The sequence below is a fragment of the Amblyraja radiata genome, chromosome 4, assembly GCF_010909765.2.
Source record: "Amblyraja radiata isolate CabotCenter1 chromosome 4, sAmbRad1.1.pri, whole genome shotgun sequence".
Classification (NCBI taxonomy): domain Eukaryota; kingdom Metazoa; phylum Chordata; class Chondrichthyes; order Rajiformes; family Rajidae; genus Amblyraja; species Amblyraja radiata.
This window is the reverse complement of record NC_045959.1, coordinates 29,628,901-29,654,990: the sequence shown is the minus strand read 5'-3', so window position 1 is coordinate 29,654,990 and position 26,090 is coordinate 29,628,901. Positions and strand designations below refer to the sequence as shown.

Below are 26,090 nucleotides of genomic sequence, written 5' to 3'. Positions count from 1 at the left end.
TCAGAGGCTGGCAGAGTATGTCATGGAGATGAGTAGATTGATACTTGGACATGTACATTAATAAAGCGTTTGGAAGGATATTGGCCAAGTCCTGAAAAATGGGACTTGCTCAGAGATGCAGCTTGATTGGCATAGGTTGGGCAAAAGTGCCCATTTCCTGGCTGCATATCTATTAAATATTGAAATATGATTCCCAGAAGCTGGTCTTTACAAATTCCATGCAATGAAAATATAAAATTTGAAATGGCATTGCGCATAATCAAAGATCTTAAAAGATGTTTAATTTGGTTATGTATACACAGATATTATTCATGAAAAAAGTTCTGTTCAATTCATCTAATAACATATCTGTTTTTCTCTCGCACGTGAAAGAGCGTAACCACTGATGGAATATACAAAATCTAGCCTCTGTGGTTGGAAATTGTGCGCACTTTATCAAATTCTGAAGAATGTTTAATAGATTGTGAACTTTTGAATGAAAAAATGTGGTCTTTCTAAATATTAATGATTGCTGCTCATTATGTGAAGTAAGATGCACATTTGTAACATTTAGATAGTTTCTGTATTTATGTCAGTCATGTTGAGTTTATTGTCCCATGCATAAATAGGGTGAGGAACAGGTGCAAAAAAAATCTTGCTGGCAGCAACATCACAGCTTTTGACCACTCGCACAAACACATGAATTTATGCAAGCATGAAACAACAAATATAGCAGGGCAGTGGTAAAAGACAGCAAAATGGAAAGACATTAGTGCAAAAAAAACAATTAGAATGTTCCTTGTCGGGGTTGTGCAAGTTGGTTCAAGAACTTGATAGTTACATAGAAACATAGAAAATAGGTGCAGGAGGAGGCCTTTCGGCCCTTCGAGCCAGCACCGCCATTCATTGTGATCATGGCTGATCGTCCCCTATCAATAATCCGTGCCTGCCTTCTCCCCATATCCCTTGACTCCACTAGCCCCTAGAGCTCTATCTAACTCTCTATTAAATCCATCCAGTGACTTGGCCTCCACTGCCCTCTGTGGCAGGGAATTCCATAAATTCACAACTCTCTGGGTGAAAAAGTTTTTTTCTCAGTCTTAAATGACCTCCCCTAGTTATAACAAAGTAAGTGTTCCTGAACCTGGTTGCGTGAGACTTCAGTCATAGCTGTGAAGAGAGTAGACCAGGGTGTTAAGCAATCAGCCTTGGATCTCCTGTGTTGATGGTTAGTGAGGAGGAAATGTTGTTACTGATCCTTTCATGATCCAAAAAATTATGATGCATGCAATTAACAATTACTTGATCATATTTGGTTTATTGATGGAACACAGGGTTTTGATGGAAGGATGATGATCTTCAGGTTTGAGGTCAGTGACCAGTGAAGTTCTACAGCGATTTGTGCTGGGACCTCTGTTGTTTGTTTAGTTTAGTGATACAATGCAGAAACAGGCCCTTAGGCCCACCGAGCCCACACTGACCAACGATCCACACACATTAACACTACCATATACACACACTAGGGACAATTTACATTTATATCAAGCTAATTAACCTACAAACCTGTACAGCTTTGGAGTGTGGGAGAAAACCAAAGATCGTGGAGAAAACCCACGCGGTCAAGGACGAATGTACAAACTTCATAGACAGCACCCGTATTCTGGATCGAACCCGGGTCTCCGGCACCAAGTGCTGTTGTAGTTATGCTCTCGACAGCTTACCCTCTTAGTCTAGTTCGCCTTTCTGGAGAGCTATTTGGATGGGATCAATGCAAACACATCCTACCTGAGCTGCGTCTTCTGCCCATACTTGCGTGTCCACATACTCACATACCTCACTCCCCAGATGCTGGCGTAGCCGGGTAACAACTGTCCTTGGGGCCTGATAGAACTTAACAACATACTGGTTAGACAAATTTTGGGTCTGCCATAGTAATTGCCCTTTTCACCAGTGCACCTAGATCTTTTGCACTTGCCAGATAGTTTACTTTTCTGGTGATATGTGGAGCAACCCCTGCAGTTCTTTCCACAAATTCACCGGTATCTCAGCCCGTTCCCCAGCGCCTTCCTATCCTTCAACTAGTGCCAAAATTCTTGTTTCCACTTTGTTCCCACACATCAATAACAGTTACTTGGTTTCCCTTTTTAATTTCTCTGCAGCTTCCCCTTGGCTCTTGCTCCATTCTCTGCTTCTCTGTCTTCGTGAAGAACATTCCCTGCTCCAGTGACCTAATTGGTTACAATTGAAGCAAGCCCCTGAGTCTACTATTTCCTTCACTTTAAAATATTTCTCCATGTGATTATGGGGCTGTCCATAATTCTTTCTTGACGCTGGACTATCTTTCCTTAATGTCTTCCTCGTACAATTTTCAGTGTTTATTGTAATGGTATATCTAATTTCTTCAGCTCGATAAATTACTTTGATGGGTCCAGGGGTAGGGGGTCAGGTTATCTTGTCCAGTGATTCTGGACTGGCTGGCTAATCAGGACTGCGAAAATGGGTTGGTCTGTGAAAAAGGTGTCTGTCTTCTTGGTCCCTGATCTCCTGGCCAGCTTACTCTTTGTTCTCTCTGATTTAAAGACTTCCTGTAATCTCAAGGATCTTGAGAGCTCCTGTAGTCTCTAGGATCCCAAGGGTCCCTCTAATCCTGAGACCCTTCTCTGACCCTTTCCTTCAATTCGTCCCCTTGTCAGACATACTCTACTCCAATGCCCTTCTCCCACCACAAGTATAACACTGATCTGGTTCCAGTATTTTATTTCTTCTCCAATTTGGTCTCGGGGAAATCGACACTAAGGCAGGCATATCATCGTAAAATTGCTCTGGATATTCTGGAACCCTAATTTCTCTCATTCCATGCTTCGCTAATGTTTTAGGACGCCACGGTCCAAAGTCAGATTTTGGCGCCTCCTTTTTAATTACGTATTATGTTTTTGTTTTTGCTGCAGGCTGACCTTCCTGCTTTTTGATATCTTTCCAGTGATATCTCACTGCCCGAGCCATCTGACTGGAACTATTTTCCGACCAGTCCATAGTATTGGTTTTAATTGATTCAGCCGCATTAGTTGGAAGGCAGTTCAAGAATATTGCGCAGTACTGAGGAGTATTTGCCACATTCCTAAAATTCAGATCACCTGACTTATCCATGTATAACTCTGAGAATCTCTCTAAAAACTCATCTGCTCCCTCTCCTTTCTTTGGTCTCACATCCAGAATCCTGGCAATATCTATTGGCTTCTGAAGAGTATTCGCAAGGGCAGTTAAAACTGCATCTTCTCTTGCACTATCGTCAGTGATCACATTAACCAGTGCTTCATGAGTTGGGTGTCCTAAGGTTGCTAGGAATCAGGTATGCTCTGTCGGAGTAATTATCTGCTGGATCACAGCCCATAAATCTCGGGAGTCTGCGTGATACACACGCATTGTGGTCCTAAGGTAATCCACAAAGGAAGCAGGTGCTTTCTTACAGTCAGGTATCTTGCTCAGTACTGCCCTCATCTCATTGGGTTTCTATGGGGTACGTACATCAATAGTTTGGGGATTGTTTGCACCCACTGCACTAACCGGATCTAAAGCTGGATTAGGCATTTCCCTGACTGGGAGCTGCCTACGGGATACTTGCTCTGCTCTCATGATATTAGCCATATCGGGATCTGCCTCAGTGTCTCCCACTACTGTCTCACCCTCCGATATGTCTTCCTCTTTACTAGGGGGATTACGGTACGTCTTAAAGGAACCTCCCTGATCTCTCGCTACTCGTCTACTTCATCTAGGCTTAGGCTCACAAAAGTATTCTGGTGGATGTACCATGTCTTGAATAACCTCTCTCTCCTTAAATATGGGAGCTATCTTCTTCGTTTCACACCAGGTACCGTGATCTACTGGACTACCTGCCAAAAGTGGAGCGGTTGGGGTCAAAGAATCCTGTACTTGTGTTGTTGCTGTTTGTAAAGCAGGCTTTATTGTGGAATCTGCAGGTGGTGTTAAAGGTGTTGCAGGCTCTAAGTGTCTGTTGTGTGGGCAAGCTGTACAACGTGTGGATGGAGTACGGGGAACGCAAGAGGAATAAGGTGGGGGCTGCGAACTTCTAATCCTAACACTTTCCCAATCTTCCAAATAACGTCTTCTCCCCCTTCAAAGCCAATGCCAACCACTGGGTCCTTAAATTCTAAATCTACTGGTGCCAGTTTCGCTTCAGGAGATTTCTTTCTCTCCCACTCCTTATGTTCTCTAGTACATCCACATCCATTTCTCAAGGTGTCTGGAGGTTGGTTTACTTCATCATCTCTTAGTTCTTTTCCAAGCTTTGAAGCTGCTTCCTGCCAATTTGCCATTCTCACAGCCTCTCTACTTGTTTTCTGCTCTGCATAATACTTTCTCCATAATCCAATCAACTCCTTTGCTACATCGCTATTGCTGCATTGCCAAATAATCTGTTCTATATACTTCACTCCCTTCAATGTTCCGACCCCTCCTTCAGGCCACAACTCATCTCCTAATTTCCGATTCAGCGCTCCCGAAAAATTCTTTGATCTCTCAGCCTTTTGTGGGAACTCGCTACACACTAATTGTAACGGTCTCTCGGAGTCCTCAACGGTATCTCGTTCCATCTGATTCCCCATTGTTGCCAACAATGGACACAAACTCTCAACGATTCACACAATATCCCAACAATTCACACTCCACTCACAATCTTCTAGACTTATCAAACTCGCTCCCAAACAACGGCCAAAAGTTCCACAGCGCGTCAGCAGTCTCGCGCTCCTCAAAACACAATCACACAATCAAATCTCCTTTCAATCCCGGGTACCCAAAAATTCCATCAGTCTCACACAAGCTTCCAATCCTGTAAACAATTTCAAGTAACAATCCTTGTTCGACAAACAAGTTAAGGTGCTTCAGCAAACAATCAACACACTTCAGCAGCAAATCTCCGGCATGTGAACCACTTTAATCTAGACACAGACAAATGAGCTCCAAACACACAAACAAAATTGTACTTAGACATAGAAACATAGAAAATAGGTGCAGGAGGAGGCCATTCGGCCCTTCGAGCCGGCACCGCCATTCATTGTGATCATGGCTGATCATCCCTTATCAATAACCCGTGCCTGCCTTCTCTCCATATCCCTTCACTCCACTAGCCCCTAGACCTCTATCTAACTCTCTCTTAAATCCATCCAGTGACTTGACCTCCACTGCCCTCTGTGGCAGGGAATTACATAAATTCACAACTCTCTGGGTGAAAAGGTTTTTTCTCACCTCAGTCTTAAATGACCTCCCTTTTATTCTAAGACTGTGGCCCCAGGCGACCAAAATTGTACACCATACTCCAGAATTGGCCTCACCAATGCCTTGTACAATTTTAACATTACATCCCAACTTCTATACTCAATGCTCTGATTTATAAAGCCAGCACACCAAAAGCTTTCTTTACCGCCCTATCTACATGAAATTCCACCTTCAGGGAACTGTGCACAGTTATTCCTAGATCCCTCTGTTCAACTGCAATCCTCAATTCCCTCCCATTTACCATGTACGTCCTATTTTGATTTGTCCTGCCAAGATGTAGCACCTCACACTTATCAGCATTAAACTCCATCTGCCATCTTTCAGCCCACTCTTCCAACTGGCATAAATCTCTCTGTAGACTTTGAAAATCTACTTCATTATCCACAACACCACCTATCTTAGTATCATCTGCATACTTACTAATCCAATTTACCACACCATCATCCAGATCATTGATGTACATGACAAACAACAGTGGACCCAACACAGATCCCTGTGGCACCCCACTAGTCACTGGCCTCCAACCTGACAAACAGCCATCCACCATTACTCTCTGACATCTCCCATTCAGCCACTGTTGAATCCATCTTGCTACTCCACCATTAATACACAACAATTGAACCTTCTTAACCAACCTTCCATGAGGAACCTTGTCAAAGGCCTTACTGAAGTCCATATATACAACATCCACTGCTTTACCTCATCAATTTCCCGAGTAACCTCTTCAAAAAAATTCAAGAAGATTAGTCAAACATGACCTTCCAGGCACAAATCCATGTTGACTGTCCTAATCAGACCCTGTTTATCCAGATGCTTATATATATTATCTCTAAGTATCCTTTCCATTAATTTGCCCATCACTGACGTCAAGCTAACAGGTCTATAACTGCTAGGTTTACTCTTAGAACCCTTTTTAAACAATGGAACAACATGCGCAGTACGCTAATCCTCCGGCACTATTCCCGTTTCTAATGACATTTGAAATGTTTCTGTCATAGCCCCTGCTATTTCTACACTAACTTCCCTCAATGTCCTAGGGAATATCATGTCCGGACCTGGAGACTTATCCACGTTTATATTTTTCAAAAGTGTCAGTACTTCCTCTTCTTTGAATCTCATAGTTTCCATAGCTACTCTACTTGTTTCCCTTACCTCACATAATTCAATATCCTTCTCCTTGGTGAATACCGAAGAAAATAAATTGTTCAATATCTCCCCCATCTCTTTTGGCTCTGCAGATAGCTGTCCACTTTGACTCTCTAATGGACCAATTTTATCCCTCGTTATCCTTTTGCTATTAATATAGCTGTAGAAACCCTTTGGATTTACTTTCACCTTACTTGCCAAAGCAACCTCATATCTTCTTTTAGCTTTTCTAATTTCTTTCATAATAGATGCATCTTTAATTTCAATCAATCCTCAGTGTTGTCCCCGAGTATTTCCTTCAGCCAATTATACTCCAACACTGGGTTCCCAGCACTGTTGCGGAGTCCTCAACTTATCCAAAGTTCTAGGTACTACTCACACAGGCGGGGCCTTCAACCTCCTAGGCTCCTTCCTTCCAACCTGCGAGCTACTGGGCTTAAGCGCTGGCATTCGATGCCGATCTTTAAAGTGCCTTTCCAATCGAAAAGCCTTGTGAGCTTAACTCCCACCACACCCTTAGGCAAGGACTCTCTCTCTCCTTACCCTCAGTGCTTGCTAGACTACTGTTCTTGGATCTCGTTGGGAACCACAACACAAGCGCGCAAATGATCGATTCATCCCGATCAGCGAAGTGGGAAAAACCGCACCGTGGCGCCGATTTCTCCCCTCGCAATCTAGAACGACTTAACTCCCTGATTGCAAACTTCTGTCTGGGGCTCCGTTGAGATCCCGGACGAGCCCCCAATGTAATTATGCGCTCTACAACTTACCCCCTTAGCCTAGTTCAGTAAAACACTGAGTCAAGCACTGGATCAACTAATTCTTTATTCTCACTAACGCAAACAAACGTCCTATACGATACCTAACCAACACCGCGGGTCCGATCCTTGTCTCTACTCATCCAAGCCCTTCAGCCTCGTGCGAATGGACACCTCCAGACAGTCACACAGTCCAAGTGCACTCCCAGAAGATCGGCTCCAATCCATGTGGTGGCTCCTCTTTTATAGGGTATTGGATCCGTGGGGCGAAACTATATGGGGTGGGGGGGCAACCCCTACAAGCCAATCACAAATATAGATCATATAATACATTTATTGACAGTTCCCTAACCCAACCACAAAGTACCCCATTACATTGTTTCCACAGAAAGTTCTAATTGGAAGACAGTTTACTAAAGTAAAGAAACATTTCCCCAGGTAGTATAAACAATTTGAACAAGGCTCCATACTTAAACCAATCACAAGATAACAGCACAAACACTCTGCAACATAATTAACAATACTTTACAACACCTCATACTCTGACCAATCCTAATCATGCATTTGCAATCCTGCTCAGCTCTTTCTGCAAAACCTTCATACATATTAACAGTAAGAAGGACATCTGGACTTCATCTTATCCTCAACTTCCTCCCAGGGTCCAGACATCTTGGAGCCATAACTCATAGCCCTTCAACCTTTCACAGAAAGAGGACAAGGAGGCTTTGCAAATGCAGAGATTCTCCATTTTGTGACAAGTTTTACTTGGCCATTATTATCACTGTAAGGCAGCAACTCTACCGTTGCATCATTGTTTGTGATATATATATGTATCTCTGTAAATGCAATCTGACCAAATCCCTATAAAGCTGCAAGATTATATCCTGATGCTTATATATCTATCTTCTATATTACTAAATCTCTGTTCTTGACCGCTTTTGGCCTTCTGTGCTGCGATTTCCGAGAGAACGCCGCCACTTACAGCCGTCATTTTTGGCCACCTCGCTCAGAGCCCCCCTCCGCCGCATGTGTGCCGAGGATTTATCCCGTCGATGTAAAATGACAGAGATATTAATGTTTTTACAAAATTTCCCATTCTCTCTGCTGCCCCTGCTGGAGGGAGGGGGAGGGACTATAAAACCAGGAAGTGGTGTGCCTCAATCAGAGCTCTGAATAACACTGAACAAATGTCTCCACAGCTGTGAGTACCCATAATGTGGTTTGAAAATGAAAATAGGGTTAGTTTGAGGAAAAAACCACTGGCTGCAAATGGTTGTTTGGGTTGAAGTAAAAAGGCACCCTCTCTCTCTCTCCCCCCTCTTCTCTCTCCCTATCCCTCTCTCTTTCTCTCCCCCGTCTCTCTCCCTTTCTCTCTCTCCCCCCTCCTCTCTCCCCCCCTCTCCCCCCCTCCTCTCTCCTCCCTCCTCCCTCCTCCCTCCTCTCTCCTCCCCCTCTCCTCTCCTCTCCCCCCCTCCCTCTCTCCCCCCCTCTCCTCTCCCCCCTCTCCTCTCCCCCCTCTCCTCCCCCCCCCCTCTCTCTCCCTTCTTTTACTCCCTCTCCTCCCCCGTCCCTCCCCTAAACCCCCCTCCCCTTCACACACCCCTACCCCCTTCCCTCCACCCTCCCCCCTCCCTGCTCCCCCTCACCTCACACCCCTCTCAGCACACCCTCTCTCCCCACCCTCCCTCCCCTAAACCCCCTCCCTTCCACACCCCCTTCCCTTTTCCCTCCCCCTCTCTCCCCCTCACTCTCACCCTCTCTCCTCCCCACCTTTTCCCCCCTCACCCACCCTCCCTCTTCCCCTCCTTTCCACCCCCATCCCTCTTGCCCCTCTCTCTGTCTCTGTCTCTCTCTCTCTGTATCTGCCCCTTCTCTCTCTGCCCTCACTCTCTAACCCCGCCACCCCCCCCCCCTCCCTCTCTAGATGTTACTGCAAGTTGGGGGCTATGCGTCAGTAGATAGGGTGGTTATGGGGTAAAAGGAGCAAATTAATAATATTAATATATCAAGGGGGGTAATTAGCGTGAGTGCGGGGGGGGGGGATAGTTAGTGTGTGTGACGCTGCATGCCACCTCCCCCCCCCCCCCACAACCGCACGTTGGGGGAACAGACCCAAGGGGTCTACACTTGGTCTAGTATAAATATATAGAAAGAACTGCAGATGCTGGTTTAAATCGAAGGTAGATACAAATTGCTGGAGTAACTCCGTGGGTGAGGCAGCATCTCTGGAGAGAAGGAATGGATGGCGTTTCAGGTCGAGACCCTTCTTCAGGCAATATAATAATAATAATAATAATAAATCTAATTTTTATAGCGCTTTTCTAAGACTCAAAGTCGCTTTACAATAGTAACAGACAATAACATTCCTAATATATCAGGAAATCATCGTGCAGCTTTATAGGAATTTGGTTAGACTGCATTTAGAGTATTAGGAGGGTGAAAGGGGTACTTTTCGTGCGTTGAGTGATTAGGATTTAGAATACACTGCCAGGTAGCTATTAGTTGAGAGGAAGTTCAATAGTTGCTTGCGAAACAAATATAATTGTAATGAAAACCAAAAATTGCAGAAGCTAAAAATCTGAAATAAAGACAGAATGTTGGAAAGACAAGTCAGTGATAATGCCCAATATAAACTTAACAAGTAAAACCTCATCTTCTGTTTGGACATGGTTTAGCGTTTTGGACATGGAACAGAATAACTTCACGTATATCCATGTTATACTTTATCTGCCATACACCCTCACCCAATCTGTTTAAAATAATGTTGGACCCACTTTGCATCCTCCTCAGCACTCACATTCCCACATCACCCAACTCCCGTCCCACGTTTGTATTAACAGCAGACTTGGTTACATGAGGTTCCCTCAATCAAATCATTGGTATCTAGTGAATAATTCAGACTCAAGCTTTGAATGCTCCAGTAACACACAAGCTGAAGATTGCCACAAGGAAACAAAAATATTTGAAATGCAATTGATTCCTCACTATCCACAAATCTAGAAAGCCTTAAATCAAACCAATGTTCAGTCGCTTGCTGATAGACACAAAATGCTGGAGTAACTCAGCAAGACAGGCAACTTCTCTGAAGAGGAATGGGTGTCGTTTTGGATCGAGACCCTTCTTCAGACTTGCTGGTCACTTGCTAGTGGATAAAAGTAGAAAGTGAAATATTAATAATGAAAGTCGCACATTGAATGGTCCTGGAATTTTGTTTTTGCTCTAGTTCTGTCCAGAATAGTGAACGCGGGAAGAAGCTTGGAAATGCAATGATCTCCACGAGCCGCAGTGTGGTGCAGACAGGAAAGGCAGTCAGTAAGTGGATTACTTACGAACCATTATTTTTTATAACTTTGTCATAAGTTTGAGTTGTTGGATAATTTTTCGGTTACAGCCTCATCCTTAACTTGTTATCCTTACGAACTATCCATTTCTTGTGTCTCTAATACTTTCTTCAAGCTTCTCTTGAATATATTGTTACCTGTCAGCTTGTCCCTATTTTCCTCAAACTTGTAGTCGAGTCTCTCCAATCAGATTTCTATTCCTGCCTAAACAGTTAATAGTCTAATCAAATTAAAAATATGACATTCTGTATGCTGACCACAATTGGCTTGGTGATGGGATGCAAAGCAAAGTGGTCAGAGTTATGCAGCGTGGAAACAGGCCCTTCAGCCCAACGTATACCAAGCCAACGAAGATGCCCCATTCAAATTAGTCCCATTAGCTCACACCTGGCCCATATCCCTCTAAAACCTTCCTATCCATGTACCTGTCCAAATGTATTTTTAAAGGGTGTTTTGTAAGTCTCAATTACTTAATGTGACACCATATTATTCCATATACCTGCAGAGGTAGGTAAGGTTCCATAGAGTACATGGGAAAGATTTGCCCCTCAGGTTTCTATTAGATTCCCCTCCCCTTAAATCTAACTTGTTTTCTTACCCGTTAGATTGAAGGGCCTTCATTCTGAACCATTAACGCTCATCTTTTCATACACCTGCTGGATATTTCCAGAATTTGTGTTTAAGATTTCCAGCACCAGAGGTTCTTTCATTTTCAGTGTCTGAGTGACATGTAATTGATCCAAATACAGAACAGAAAATGCTGGGAACATACAGAATCTTTGGAAAGAGAAATTTAATATTTCGAGTCCCAGACTGATCCCGATGTCTAGGATCTGAAGTTTTTCCATCCATATGCTGTGTAACCTTTGTGTGCTTTTTAATTAAAACAAAAAAATTAAAAGCAATTATCATTCCTTTTTACAGGTCAATCTGTAGGAGGGGCACTCACTAGTGCCAAATCTGCCATGACCTCGTGGTTTTCCACGTTCAACCAACAATCTGCTGCATCTTTCACTGAAAGACAAACAGGGAAACACTGACAACTTCATATGCAAGGATGATTGCAGGCACTGGGCATTCCAATATTATTCTGCAGAGAGCTGGAACTCGTTGATTTATTAAAAGGCCTGGTTATAATCAGTATATTCCTTATTTCTGGTGCCAGGTAATAATGATCAGACTTATCACTGTTTATCTATTTTGCTTATTACCTCAACTTGAGACAACTTTTCATTATTAGATGCTTGCTGATTTATGTAGAATGTGTATTTTGGCCAATTGACAAAAGAAGTTGTATTTCTTACTGTACAACCGTAGAGGCAGTGGATAAATGTATTTGCTAATAGTGTGTGCCTCTGCATCACTTTCATAATCTTTAATTGGGATTAATATTTAAATGGCAAACTTTATATTTTTCTCTTGTTTGCAACAATCGTAAGAATGTTCCAGTAAATATAATCACTGAAGTAATTAAAACCCATGTTCTTAATTGATTCTACCAAACCGATGCTGTGTACTGACAGGGATGTACATATGTTCATTTTTAAGCAATTGAAATGAAATATTTTAATGCTTAAGTATGGGGGAAAAACTGCTTAGATTTGATTGAGTTGTATTTAAATAAAAGGGAAATAATTCTGGGCTCAAGACCTTCATCTCCCTTCCAAGAATGCCATTACCCTCAAATAGTGAACTGGAGTATTCAGATCATGAAAACTAAACACTTAATATTTATGCTTGTAATGCATTGACCCTTAAGTTTTTGACTAATCAAATATGCAACTGCCTGTAATAACTCATGTATTTTTAAATAACTTGAAAGAAATGCTTGTAAATATAACTTTCCAGTTTTATTTAAATTAACATTTTCTTTGGTGTAAATCATAAAATCTTATTTTCTCATCTAATGCAAATATGGCCTTGCAAATTTTGAAATAATGGCATTGGTGTATGCTGTATTTTAATGCAGAAAACTGCAGGCAGACATTATAGTGTCGGTCAGAAAGTTATTTGTGAAAGTATTCTGGACAAAATATAGCACTTGCATATCCAGTCTCTTTCTCGTTCCCTTTAATAAGGGAAATAGTGAAGTTTACATTCCTAGCCGCATTCTGCATCAGTTTTGATTAAAAAGGGGAAGAAGATAATGTACTGGTTTTACAGTGGTATGGTACACAATGTTATAATTTGGATTCAAATGTTTTTGGAATCAGTCAAGACCAGTTAGTCTCTAACTACAACATTTTTTGTGAGGGGTGCAAGCTCTTCTCATACAAAATGGATCTGTCCAATTTTATGAAGGTGTAAGTTGGTTACAATAGACTTAATAGATTGTACTTTGCATATTAAGTTTAGTAGTTTTGTCCCTGACAAATTTTCAGATATTTTGTGAAACGTCAGATGTAATTCAAAATTTTGTCACAATTCAATAGAAAATAGCTTTGCACGTTATTTGCTCTATTACAATTTACTGTGAACTTTGTTTTCAGTATGTTAATATTTGTTCTGTGATAATTACAAATAAAACCATCTTCAAAGGGATTTTTCCACAACTGCACCAGTTACTGAATTTAACATATCTCCAGAAACGTTGTCTACTGATCCAACTGCCAATTCACGCTTTTAGTGCAAGGTGTTTGAAAAAGCCATTCATATTTCTTCAATTCCTAATTTAATGGGTACAGTAGAAAAGTGAACACTAAAAATTGGGAAATTGATTAACTGTGAAACTAATGTGTAGCGATTCAAATAAGTCTTTAAATTGTACTTCAACTCTGACTTTTGCCTCGTCTCATTATTGTGGTTGATTCTCAGCTGTTAACCGTGCTTGGGGTAATCACATCCTGTGAACCATAGCAGCCAACTTCATATGAATGATATTTTAATAGGGTTTAGTTAAGACAGAGTGACAGGTGCAGAAATCCTGTGAATAATGGCTGCTCAGGGCTCAAGTGGAGAGTTAATTCAAATGATGCAGTTATATTATGAATTGTATAGCACCTGTTTTTGTTTATGCAATTAATCTGAAAATTGCATTTATATTACTTAAATTTGGAACATAAAATTCCACTTTCAACCACACCAACTGTCAGCTAATTTTAAAGAGTTGAATATACAAGTAAAATGCTTTATTCATTTTCTGACTTAAATAGATCTTTGTTTTAATAGAGGACTGAAGAGTAGGATAGCGAGATGTGAAATCATACCTGTTGTGGTAACATTTTCATTTTAGGCATCACAAATGAAAACAAATATTTACTTTGTGAAGGTTTTTAATAAATTAAGTTAATTCAAAATACAGTGCCAAAGGAACACAATGTAGCTGAACATGCGAGTAGGGATTTCATGAAGCACCTGTGCTCATGTTAGAATGGAGAGTCCAGCAACTGCTAGTGGTTCCAGGGAGTTATGCCAGAGCAGTGCTGGGTCCGTTCTGCTCTCCTGCACGCAGGATACAGTTCATTCTTGAAACTATTTCACTCAAACCAACTGTATTAAAAACCCAACAGCTAGGTTACCTATACACAATCACACTACAGTAACAGTTGCCTTATTAAATTAATGAAATACAAAATAAAGACCTGGTTGTTACTCACTAAAATTTGTTTTAACAAATGACAATTCAGCAGCAGGAAATTGTAATATGGATGAGCCTATGTTACTTGCAATGTGGAGACACATTGAGTATTGAAGCTCCACAGACCCGCACTACAAGAGACAGGCAGTCATTACACTGCCCACTAACACACCTGGTAAATTACCAGCCGTTTGATAGTTCTATTACCTGGAATAAATGGGAACAGTATGGATACGGGTGTACATGTATCTAACAAATCCAATGTTTCGACTGAACCTGCAGTCAGCCTCCTTGCTCAGCCTATTTTTACTGGGAAGATCTACAATATTTCATATCTTCATAGTCAAATCCAGAGATACGTGTAAGTAAAACAATTTCTTTTGAAAATTAGTCACACTGTAACAATATGATAATCTCTTTAGCAGAACACAGTATCTAGTAGTGGAAGATACTACAACTCATTTCAGTTATTTATACAATACTATGCAAACTTAGTGACAAGCTGTGCTAAACATAGGTACAGCTTAATCTGTTAAAATAAACCCCGTCATGACCTGGAAGTTTGATGACATGCACATTGCTGTGCTATGTATGTCCTTGGAATCCATAGCATCTGTGCCCACATCTGGCTAACTATTTAAGGGCAAAGTAACCATCTCGCCATCCAATTCAAACTCATCTGCTCCATCCTGTGAAAATAAAGATGGCGGTGGCTTCCAAAGAGATTCTTCCAGACACGAGGGGTAAAGTTTCCCCATAGTGCACCGAAAATCCTTGCCAAGGTCCCAGAGGACTCGCTCTGAAATGGACTGTCGCAGGATCCATTGGTCCAGCTCCATGTTGTACTGATAGATTGCATACTTGGGTTTTTCATTCATATGAGTGTCTCTCATAAACACACACAAGCGATTCAAGACCACGACTGCCCTTACACATGGGTCAGAGTAACGTTTTGCAGGGATATTAGTTGCTATTTTCCACTCATTTTTGATCACATCATATACTTCAACAGTTACAGAGGAACCATCAACAGTGCTTGAAGGTATTCGGATGCCTGAGTTATTTCCAATATGCAAACCACCAATGTAGAAAATTTTGTCTCCAAATGCTGCAGCTGAGGCAAAACACCTGCTTGTCTGGCGCGCAGCCATTTCAACCCAGGTGTCAGTACGTGGGCAGTAGCAAAATGTTAAATTGTGTGCCATGACATAAATGTAGTCCTCCACAGCCACTGCTGCATTCCATTGCCAAGCACAAGGCAAGGGATTTACTAAAGTCCATTCATCTGCTTCAGAATCATACCTTTCCACGGTCCGTTTGTTCATTTCCCCAGTAACATTGTCCCCTCCGATTGCATAGATATATCCCTCACAACAAACCAATGAAGGTCGATTGCGAGCACACAACATTGGAGTCTTAGGAACCCATATGTTCAGCTGAGCATCAAACAAGTAGAAACAATTCACCGGTCTATATGCAGCCTGTAGTTTACTCGCTTTACTATTATTGGTGATAGACGTTTTCAAAGGCACCTGTCCACCTGCAATGTAAATGTCATTGTCAGGAGTGACAAGGGTCCCCACTCTCTGTAAGTCTCCAGGTGGGTTGCACAGCTTGTACACCTTCTCAGCCTGAGGGCTGTAGCAAACAGCACAAAAGGAAGAACGAGGACTTTCACCTGTGACTTCAGTGAATATAAGCATCTCTTCTTTAGTCATACCAAGTCTCGGCTTAAAAAATTTTGGCATAGATTTATACAGTCCTTGCACAACAACAGACTTATCATTAGGTGGCAAGCCTTGGAACCAGGCTCTCCGCGTTACCTCAGAAAGTGCATCAATTCTTATTTGGCCAAGGACCGAAGATAAATATTGGGACCGTGATTCGGTGTCATATTCAAGCCATACCATAGCAGCTTCACGCACGGTCTCTTCCTTCTCAACATTTAAATTGTCACTGCTCAAGATATCAAGCAGTAGATCATGTGACAACTGTAAAAATGCATCTTGATGATAAACAGCTGTGAATTTATGCTCTACCATTCGCTTTGCACTTAATTTGAGCTCCTCACAGCTGTACAAGTCTGCAAAGCTGAGTAATCGAACACAGTTCTCAGCATTGATTTTCTTTATTAAATATTCCCGACAACGTTGAGATACATTTTCTACCTGCACAAAGAAAGACACAATTTAAATTAGTACAGCTTTTAACTTCAACAAACTTTTTAGAATTTGGATGAAAAAAGCTTTACAATTAGGAAATAATAATTGTTAAATATTACTGAGACTCGGTATACTTATTTTGTATGTAAAGAGATTAATGTTTGTCTAAAATCATTAAATAAGTAGAGAGCTGCAGATGACACAAAAACTGCTGATATAATGGAGTCAGGAAAGTATATCTAAGTTTACAACAGGATCTAGATCAGTTGGGAAAGTGTCAAGGAAGTGCAGAAGGAATTTAACTCAACAGGTGTTGGTATGTCAAACCAAGGCAAGATTTGTATTGTAAATGGCAGAGCCCTGAGTGTTGTAGAACAATCATGGAATTGCAGAGCATGGAAATGGACCCTTTCACCCAACTTGTCTGTGTCAACCAAGATATCCCATCCACTCTAGTCCTATTTGCCTGTTCTTGTCCCATGCCCCTCTACGTCATTCCTATCCATGTTTTTGTCCAAATGTTTTTTTTATGTTATTGTATTGCCTCAAATACTTCCTCTGGAAGCTTATTCCATAAATCCAACATACTATGTGCTGATGTTCCTATTAAAGCTTTACCCTCTCGCCTTAAACCTATGCCCTTTAATTCCTGCTTCCCCGTCCCTATAAAAAACAACTGTGTTCGCCCTATCTATCCCCACATGATTTTATATAATTTTTAAGTTTACCCTTCAGCCTCCTGTATCCAAGGAATAAAGTACTAGCCTGCCCGACCTCCTTATAGCACGAGTGCTGGCAACATCCACACATATCATCTTTGCACTCTTTCCAGCTTATTAGCATCTTTCCTAAAGCAGGGAGACCAAAACTGAACACAATATTCCATGTGCAGCGCGACAAATGTTTTGCACAACTTTAACATAACATCCCGATTTCTGTACTAAGTCCCCGTGACTCATGAAGACCAGCATGCCAAAAGCCTGTTCATCTCTCTCTCTCTCTCTCTCTCCATGTAATGACACATCAGAGAATTGTCTAGTACTCCTAAATCCATTTGCTTTCTAACATCCTCCAAGTGAAAGAGCTAGTAGTCAAATCAAATATGGTTTACAAAATGGAGTCGTTCTTCTGCAAAAGCATGGTCTAGTAGAACAAAAGAATGGCTCGGTGCCAAGTCTGAATGACTTTGCAAATTATATGGAACACAATATGGAGGACAAGTTGTCATTTTAATAAAGACATTTAGATGGAATCCTGCAGTGATAACATGTGCTTCTTTCAAGGCCATAAAGAAGCCAAGATTGCAGAAAAATAGCGGACACTCCAGAGATAAATAATAACTTGTTATTGGATGAGCTTGATTCAGACTCAGCTTTTCCTATATTGTGAAAGGCTACAGAATCTTTCAGTCATGCCATATTCAGACTTGGTAGGAGTGTTTTACTGATAAGAAAAATGTATAAATGTGCTAACTTTCCTTGTTCTGTGAGTGGAGCCCAAGAAGCAGTGAGCAACGTTTGTGCTCATTGTAGATCTTGCCAATCTCGTCTGACAAATCGATTAAAGATTGCTATGGTTTACCTTTAACAATTTTGTTGCTGTCTGCTTTTTAAGAAACAAACTTTGACACTAGGTCAAATGCTGCTTCACCCAAATGTTCTCAGTATTTCCAATTAGTTGATATACATAGAAAAATAAGGCAACAAAAAGTGGTAAAAGTTTGGAACTGAATATTCCAGCATACTTGACAACCTAGAAGGTTAGACAGAACAAACAAGGAATTGGGTAGCTGTAATAATAAAAGATGACAGGGGGTCTTGGTTTTGGAAATCTAGTAATAGTTTGATGGAGGTAGTAAGTAATGAAGGCAAGAAATCATTGGTGCAAGTAGTCTGTGGCCTCCCTCCCAACAGTTAAACCACTGGACTTAATACTAAGCAAAAAACGATGCAAACATGGAATATTCCGTAACAGAATGATAATGTACCACTTTTATCTGCACTTAGATTGCGCAAATTATATCAACATAGCCAACCAAAGACATGGAATGTGCATAAGACAGTTTTCTGGAATATGTTGTGGCTCCAAATATGGAACAGCCTAGTTTAAATCTGATCAAGAGTATCAAGAATCAGTGATTCCAGAGCAAAGAATCTTTAAGATAAAGATGGGATTTGAGTGAATTTAAAAAAAAGATTAAAAGATAACAGCAAATAAGCAGTGGAAGACAGTTAAAAAAAATTCTTAACATTCAACAAGGGTGCAAACCATTAGAATTAAAAACTATGGGGGAAAAGGAATCTACGGGTAACACAGTGAAATATGTTCTTTTTTTTAAAAAAGGTTTAGAACGTTGTGGAATAACTTGACCATTAGGTGTGAGGTTACTGTCGCACAGATCCAGATCCTTCCACAAGAACATAAAAAAATAAAGATGCATGCCATTTAGTGTTTCATGTGCTTTGACATTAACATCATGAATGGTGTTCTACTACAGTTGCATCTGACATTATCATATTACTCGGTTCCATTAATATTCATAAATAAACAATCTGACTGAACTTACTGATTGGCCTCCATAGTCCAACAAAATAAAGAATTCTATCACCCCCTGGGAAAATAAATCTTTCCCTATCTCAGTCCCAAATGACTGCCCCTTTTCATAGAGTCAGAGTCATGCAAATCTTAAACGGGCTCAACTCCAACTCATCCATGCTTATCCAGGCTAGTCCCATTTGCCCAGATATCACCCACATCCCTCTAAACAATTCTCTTCCATGTATGAGTCCAAATATCTTTTTAACGCAAGTTAGACCCAAAAAGCTGGGGTAACTCAGCGAGTCAGACAGCATCTCTGGAGAAAAGGAATAGGTGACATTTAGGATTGAGACCCTTGAGATCCAGAACCAGGGAACACAGTTTAAGAATAAGGGGTAAGCCATTTAGAACGGACACGAGGAAACACTTTTTCTCACAGAGAGTTGTGAGTCTGCGGAATTCTCTGCCTCAGAGGAGGCAGGTTCTCTGGATACTTTCAAGAGAGTGCTGGTTAGGGCTCTTAAAGATAGCAGAGTCAGGGGATATGGGGAAAAAGCAGGAACGGGGTACTGATTGTGCCATGATCACATTGAATGGCGGTGATGGCTCGAAGAGCCGAATGGCCTACTCCTGCACCTATTGTCTATTGTGTCTTGACCCGAGACGTCACCTATTTCTTTCCTCCAGAGATGCTGTCTGACCCGTTGATATACTCCAGCGTTTTGTGTCCGTCTTCGGTTTAAACCATCATCCGCAGTTTCTTCCTGTATATCTTTTAAACGTAATTGTACCCACCTCTACTACATTTTCTGACAGCTTATTCCGCATACCCACCATTGTCTGTGGGATAATAGATGCCTCCTTAAAATCTTTCCCCTCTCATCTTAAAAGCTGTGCCTTCTAGTTTTAGACTCCTTAACTCTGAGGAAAAATATCAACCATTCGCCTTTCAAAAAACCTGTCTACCTATGATGCCACCTTTAAAGAGCCACTTGTACTTCTAGGACCCTCTGGGCTACAACACTCCCGGGACTTTACCATTCACTGCAAATGCCCTGGTTTGACTTCCCAAAATACAACACCGCTCATTTATCTGAATTAAACTCTGCTTGCTATTCTTCAGCCCACTTACCCAGCTGGTCAAGATCCCACTAATTCTTGATAATCTTATTTACTGCCTACGATGCCACAAATTTTAGTGTCCTGTGCAAACTTACAAACGATGCCTTATACATCCACCAATTTTTTGATATAGATGAGAAACAACAATGGCTCCAGCACCAATCCACACCATTAGTTAAGGGCCTCTAGTCCAAAAAAAACCTTTACCATTCGGTCTATTATGTATCCAATTAGCTCGCTCTCCCTGCATCCCATATAATCTAACCTTCGAGAGTAACCGACTATATAAAACTGATTCAGAAAAGGAAACGGGTAAATACTTGCTGGGGACCTTGTCCATCTCCGGTGGTTCCACACACAATTGACCGCATTGATTCCCAAGTGGTCCCACTCTCTCTGGTTACCCTTTTTCCTTTTATGTCCTTATAACATTTATTGGGATTATCTTTCATGCTATCTACCAGAGCTATTTCTTGCCCCCCTTTTGCCCTTCTGATTTCCGTTTTTAGCTTACTTAGTTCCCAAAACACCCCCCGGGATACACTTGACCCCAGCTGCCTATACTTATCCCATGCCTCCTTACTCTTGACCAAAGCATCAATTTCCCTCATCATCCAGGCTTCCTTACCGTTGCCTGCCTTGCCCTTCACTGTAACAGGGACGTACGTGCGTGTCCTGAACTCTTGTCAGCACACTTTTAAAAACATCCCATTTTCCCCGACGTTCTTTTTTCATCAGTCAACCTACTCCAATCAACTCGATCAAGTTCCTGCCTCATACCCTCAAAGTTGGCCTTGCCCCAATTTAGCATTTTAACTCTAGCCTTACTCCTCTGGACCAGCTGCCCGTGCAGGTCCTCAATGTCCTCTTAACCCCCCCCCCCCCCCATTATCCATATCACCCATTAAATAAATAAAAAATAAAAAAGTGCTTTAAAAACATGCTAATAGTGCAAAATTGTCTTCAGTCAACCAAATATTCTTACCTGCAGAAAAGATGATGTCTCATAGAGCTGCTCCACAGTACTGTCATTGATTACCAGGTTACCCGTGTACGCATATCTAATGATTATCTGAAGCGTCGGTGCATGTACATTCTGTAAATGAACATGTGTCTGCTTGCTTTCGCTCAGTCCACTCATAAACATGGCCCTGAAGAAAGATCCACAATAATTTACTGCTTTAAGCACTAAAAGACTAAAGGCAATTGTTAATATAACATTTTTTTTTCTAATTTCTTTTCTATTTTATTTTGCTGCTGGCAAACATTAGCAATAACTCAGTGTTCCCTGCACTGTTCTTTCCTTCATCATTTGAACGCATTAGTTTAAGATCATATGCCAAGTTCTGCAATTAGATTGATTGGGAAAGAGCAGTGAATGCCACCTACATGGATTTTAGTAAGGCATAAGATGCCTCATGGTAGGCTGATCCAGAAGATCAAGATGCATGGGATCTATAATGGCAGTTTGGATTCAAAACCGGCTTACCAATAGAAAACCGAGCGTAATGGTGGAAGGGTATTATTCTAGCTCAAGATCTGTGCTGAGACCTGTGTTGCAAACAGCAAGGAAAACTGTCAAAATATGCAGAGTGATATAGATCAGTTACAGATATGGCAGAGAAAGGGCTGATCAGTGTTTAATCAAGCAAGTGTGAGGTGTTGGACTTTGGAAGGTTGAATGTAAAAGATTTCTGTACAAAGCCACCTGAAGTAGCAACACACGTGGATAGTAGTAAAGAAGGCTTATCATATTCTTGCTTCATCCATCAGGGCTTGGAATATAAGAATCAGGAAGTCATGTTGCAGTTTCAAAAAAATGTTGGTTTTGCCACATTTGAGTATTATGTAGGAAGGTTGTGAAGGCTTTGGAGAGGGTATACAAGAGGTTTACTTGGTTGCTGTCTGGATGATAGGGTATTAGTTATAAGGAGAGGTTGGACAAACTTGGATTCACAGTACATCTATTAGAGGAGGAAATAGTGCAGGACCTATGTCTGACCATCTGCCAGTACCTACTGATCTGCCCATCGCTTTTCTTGTACAACCAATATTTTTTGAGGATCCAACTCACTTGCAGCAAAGGAGGTCGAGGAGAGTTTTGATTAGATTTGTGCAAGTTCATGACTGGTTCAGAAAAGATAAACAAGTAATTCCCAGTACATGTCGTTCAAGGAACAAGGTGCAGAGATTTAATATTCTAGACAAAAGGTACAGGAGCTTTGAAGAAAAGAAAATCTAATCTTGCTTTCAAAAAGCATTTAAATAATCTTTGGTACACAAAATTGCTGGGGAAACTCAGCGGGTGCAGCAGCATCTATGGAGCGAAGGAAATAGGCGACGTTTCGGGCCGAAACCCTTCTTCAGAATAATCTTTGTTGTGATTCGTTCAATTTAAATTTACGCCAAACTCTTGCTTCCAAAATGCAACTTACCTGCACGTAAAAACATGACCTTTTCACCACCTCTCACCCCCCCCCTCTCTTCCCCCCCCCCCAAACCCACCCCCCACCCACCCCCAGTGACCAAACTTTAGAAGTGGTGCTCAATAACGTTCAGAGTTTTAGAAGCTGAAAAACAGAATACTATTTTCCAACATTTAAAAATAAAGTGAAAAAATCTTTCCAAATTAACAAACTGAATAAAATTCTGCACTACAGAATGAGCTCTCACAACGTTGATAAATGATTCACGCATACCAAAAGAACACAAAAGGATCATGGATTCCATAAATTTCCACTGTTAAATCTGATCTACAGCATCAGAGTCTAATAAAATTTGGTCAAATAACTGACTATCGAGCTTAAGTGTTTCCAATTGCAGTGTAAATACTAGGTTAATGGGATCGCATTAATGCAGGACACAGGACATTTACCTATTACACACATGGGGTGCCACAAGCCTACTTTTCTATGTATACTGCAAGGTCAAGTTTATGATCCAAAAGGCACACTTCCACCCTGAATGCATTTGTTTTTGTGGTGTTTGTAGCTGTGGCAAAATAAAGATTTTTCTGTGTCTGTATCTCGCTGCACTTTTGCATATGTTAATAAACTAAATTTGACTTTAATTGCATATTAAATGATTAAAGCAATCATTTTGGCCACCCCAGGTCACATGAAGTTTTAAAATCTAATATACATCGTCATTCCTCTGTGCAGCAAGTGCTCAATTGAGCCATACAAGACAGGGAAAATAAAAGATCTCTAACTTACCTGAAATAGGAGCTACATGTAGCAAGAACCATCTTATGGCACGGGAATTCAGTGCTCTCCGCAATTAGAACAATGTCAGTCAATAGCTGCTGATCATAAAAACACTTAAGCTGCTCCAGCAAAGATACAGCATATTCAGTATTGATCTGCCTCTCTTCCTTATTGGACATGATTGCATTTCATTAATGAGAAACTCCAGATAATTTGATGAAAGCTCTCTTAACAGTTTGAAAAAGTTATTTTTCAGATCAACCAATGAGCACTAATTTAATATATTACTCTTGGAAGTTGTACAATGACTAACAGACATAAGAGAGCAGAATTTTCCAGATGTTGAAACAGCACTGGGTCACTTCAAATTTTATACTCCAGATGTTTATGGCGAGTTGCAGCATTTCCATTGAGGCAAATTGCATCACATGTATATTTCTGAGGTAGCATAAATCAAGCACACAAGCGATCCAGGTGCTAAACAATATCAGTGCCTAGACAAAAAGAAAAAAGATTAGAAATAATTATATCATTTGGATGTGGTCAGGCAGTTTTCAAATAAGTTATTTGTCAAAATTATGTATTGAAGATTTAAAATAGAGCCAAGCAATACTCTGGAATATAATTAATTAAAATTTCTTAGTAATTCTTGTCTCCTTGAACTCTGACTAGCTTATAAATCCAAAGCACCACTGTAGTAGGGGCAGCTAGTACAGCTGTTATCTCAACTCTGATATATCCTGATCTGATATATCCGAGGAAATCATGAGAAACTAGAGATGAAAATGCAGGAGCCCCGGTTGAAATTTACGAGTCGTTCTTAAATACAGGAGAGGTGCCGGAAGACTGGAGGGTGGCAAATGTTGTACCTCTTTTCAAGAAGGGCCGCCGGGAAAATGCTGGGAACTATAGGCTGGTGAGCTTAACATCTGTAGTTGGTAGGTTAATGGAGAGTATTCTGATGGATAGGATATACAGGCATTTGGATGGGCAAGGGCTGATTAGCGATAGTCAGCATGGTTTTGTATGTGAGAGGTCGTGTCTCACAAATCTGATTGATTTTTTGAAGACTTGCCCAAAAAGATTGATGAGGGCAGAGCTGTAGATGTGTAACAGACTTCAGTAAGGCGTTCGACAAGGTTCTGCATGGTAGGCTGCTCTGGAAGGTTAAATCGCATGGGATCGAAGGAGAGATAGCTGAATGGATAGCAAATTGGCTCCATGGAAGGAAGCAGAGGGTGATGGTGGAAGGAATGTTGCAGGAATATTGTGTTCAGTTCTGGGCACCATTTTATAGGAAAGATATTGTCAAGCCTGAAAGGGTTCAGAAAAGATTTACAAGGATGTTGCCAGGACTGGAGGGTGTGCGCTGTAGGTAGACGTTGAGTAGGCTGGGTCTCTATTCCATGGAGTGCAGCAGGAAGAGGGGAGATCATGTAGAGGTATACAAAATCAGGAGAGGAATAGATCAGGTAGATGCACAGAGTCTTTTGCCCAGAGTAGGGGAATCGAGGACCAGAGGACATGGGTCAAAGTGAAGGAGAAAAGATTTAATAGGAATCAGAGGGGTAACTTTTTCACACAAAGGGTGGTGGATGTATGGAACAAGCTGCCAGAGGAGGTAGTTGAGGCTGGGACTATACCATTGTTTAAGAAACAGTTAGACAGGTAAATGGATAGGGCAGGTTTGGAGGGATATGGACCAAGTGCAGACAAGTGGGACTAGTGTAGGTGGGACATTGTAGACTGTGTGGGTGAGTTGGGCTGAAGGGCCTGTTTCCACACTGTATTGCTCAATGACTCCAGCAACAAGGTTTAAATCCCGTTCTGGTGCCATCTGAAGTTTACACATTCTCCATGATTGCGCATCATTCCTCCCACATCACAACACATTGGTAGTCCCCATTACATAAGTGAGTGGTAGAACCTGGAAATGTTCAGGGAATAAAAATGGGATTAGGGGATTAGTGTAATCGGGCAGAGTATCGAGTACAGACTTTGGGACGTTATGGTACAATTGTACAAAATGTTGGTGAGGCTGCATTTGGAGTATTGTATTCAGTTTTGGTCAACCTGCTATGGGAAGGATGTTAAGGTGGAAAGAGTACACAGAAGATTTTAAGGATGTTGCCAGGATGAGGGCCTGGGTTACAGGGAGATGTTGAGCCTATTTCTTGGAGCACAGGAGACCGAGGGGTGGTCTCATAGGGGTGTACAAAATCATGAGAATAGATAGGACGAGGGCACAGAGTGTATTACCTAGGGTATGGGAATCAAGAATCAGAAGACATACATTTATGATAAGAGGGAAAAGGTTTAATAGGAACCTGGCAAGCAACTTTTTCCCACAAGGAGGGTGTGGGTATATGGAACAAGCTGACCGAGGAGGTAGTTGAGGCAGGTACTATAACAACATTTCAAATACATTTGACAAACACATGAATAGGAAGGTTTAATGGGATATGGGCCAAACACAGGCAGGTGAGACTAGCATCGATGGGGCATTTTAGTCTGCATGGACAAATTGGGCCAAAGGGGTCTATTTCCCTGATGTATGACTTTATCCACTCCCTATGCAATAGGGGCATTTTAGAGGCTAATCAACCTACAAACCCACATGCCTTTGAGATGTGGGGGGAAAACTGGAGTACCCAAAGGAAACCCACGTGGTCACAGGGAGAACTGAGAACTGCACAGACAGCATCCAAGATGAGGATCAAAGTCAGGTCTCTGGTGTTGAAGTAGTAGCTCAAAGGGCCGAATGCCCTACTTCTGCACCTATTTTCTATGCTTCTACCAGCTGTACCACAGTGCCACACTATGATATCACAGATTGAAACCAGAAAAATTCACAAGATAACAATGGCGGACAGCAGTAGAGTAACTTTTCATTGCTGCTACTATAATTGCCTGCAAGGTTGCAGTGGCAATATTTGCACAACATAATAAAAAAATCTTTAGAGTATCGT

At 41.3% G+C, this 26,090-nt stretch overlaps 2 protein-coding genes across 2 annotated transcripts in view; one reads left to right on the top strand and one right to left on the bottom strand.

The window, feature by feature from the left end:
• The window catches only part of avl9 (AVL9 cell migration associated), a 90,640-nt gene extending 77,346 nt beyond the window's left edge, over positions 1-13,294 (top strand). Inside the window, exons 15-16 of the mRNA XM_033019166.1 lie at positions 10,399-10,487; positions 11,441-13,294. Coding sequence (XP_032875057.1) covers positions 10,399-10,487; positions 11,441-11,556 — 205 coding nt within the window. The 3' untranslated portion in view covers positions 11,557-13,294. The remainder of the gene's footprint in view (positions 1-10,398; positions 10,488-11,440) is intronic.
• Positions 13,295-13,770: 476 nt separating this feature from the next.
• kbtbd2 (kelch repeat and BTB domain containing 2) overlaps positions 13,771-26,090 on the bottom strand; it is a 35,208-nt gene continuing 22,888 nt past the window's right edge. Inside the window, exons 3-5 of the mRNA XM_033019167.1 lie at positions 23,131-23,615; positions 20,901-21,066; positions 13,771-16,261 (exon numbers count right to left, since the gene is read on the bottom strand). Coding sequence (XP_032875058.1) covers positions 14,723-16,261; positions 20,901-21,066; positions 23,131-23,300 — 1,875 coding nt within the window. The 5' untranslated portion in view covers positions 23,301-23,615 and the 3' untranslated portion in view covers positions 13,771-14,722. The remainder of the gene's footprint in view (positions 16,262-20,900; positions 21,067-23,130; positions 23,616-26,090) is intronic.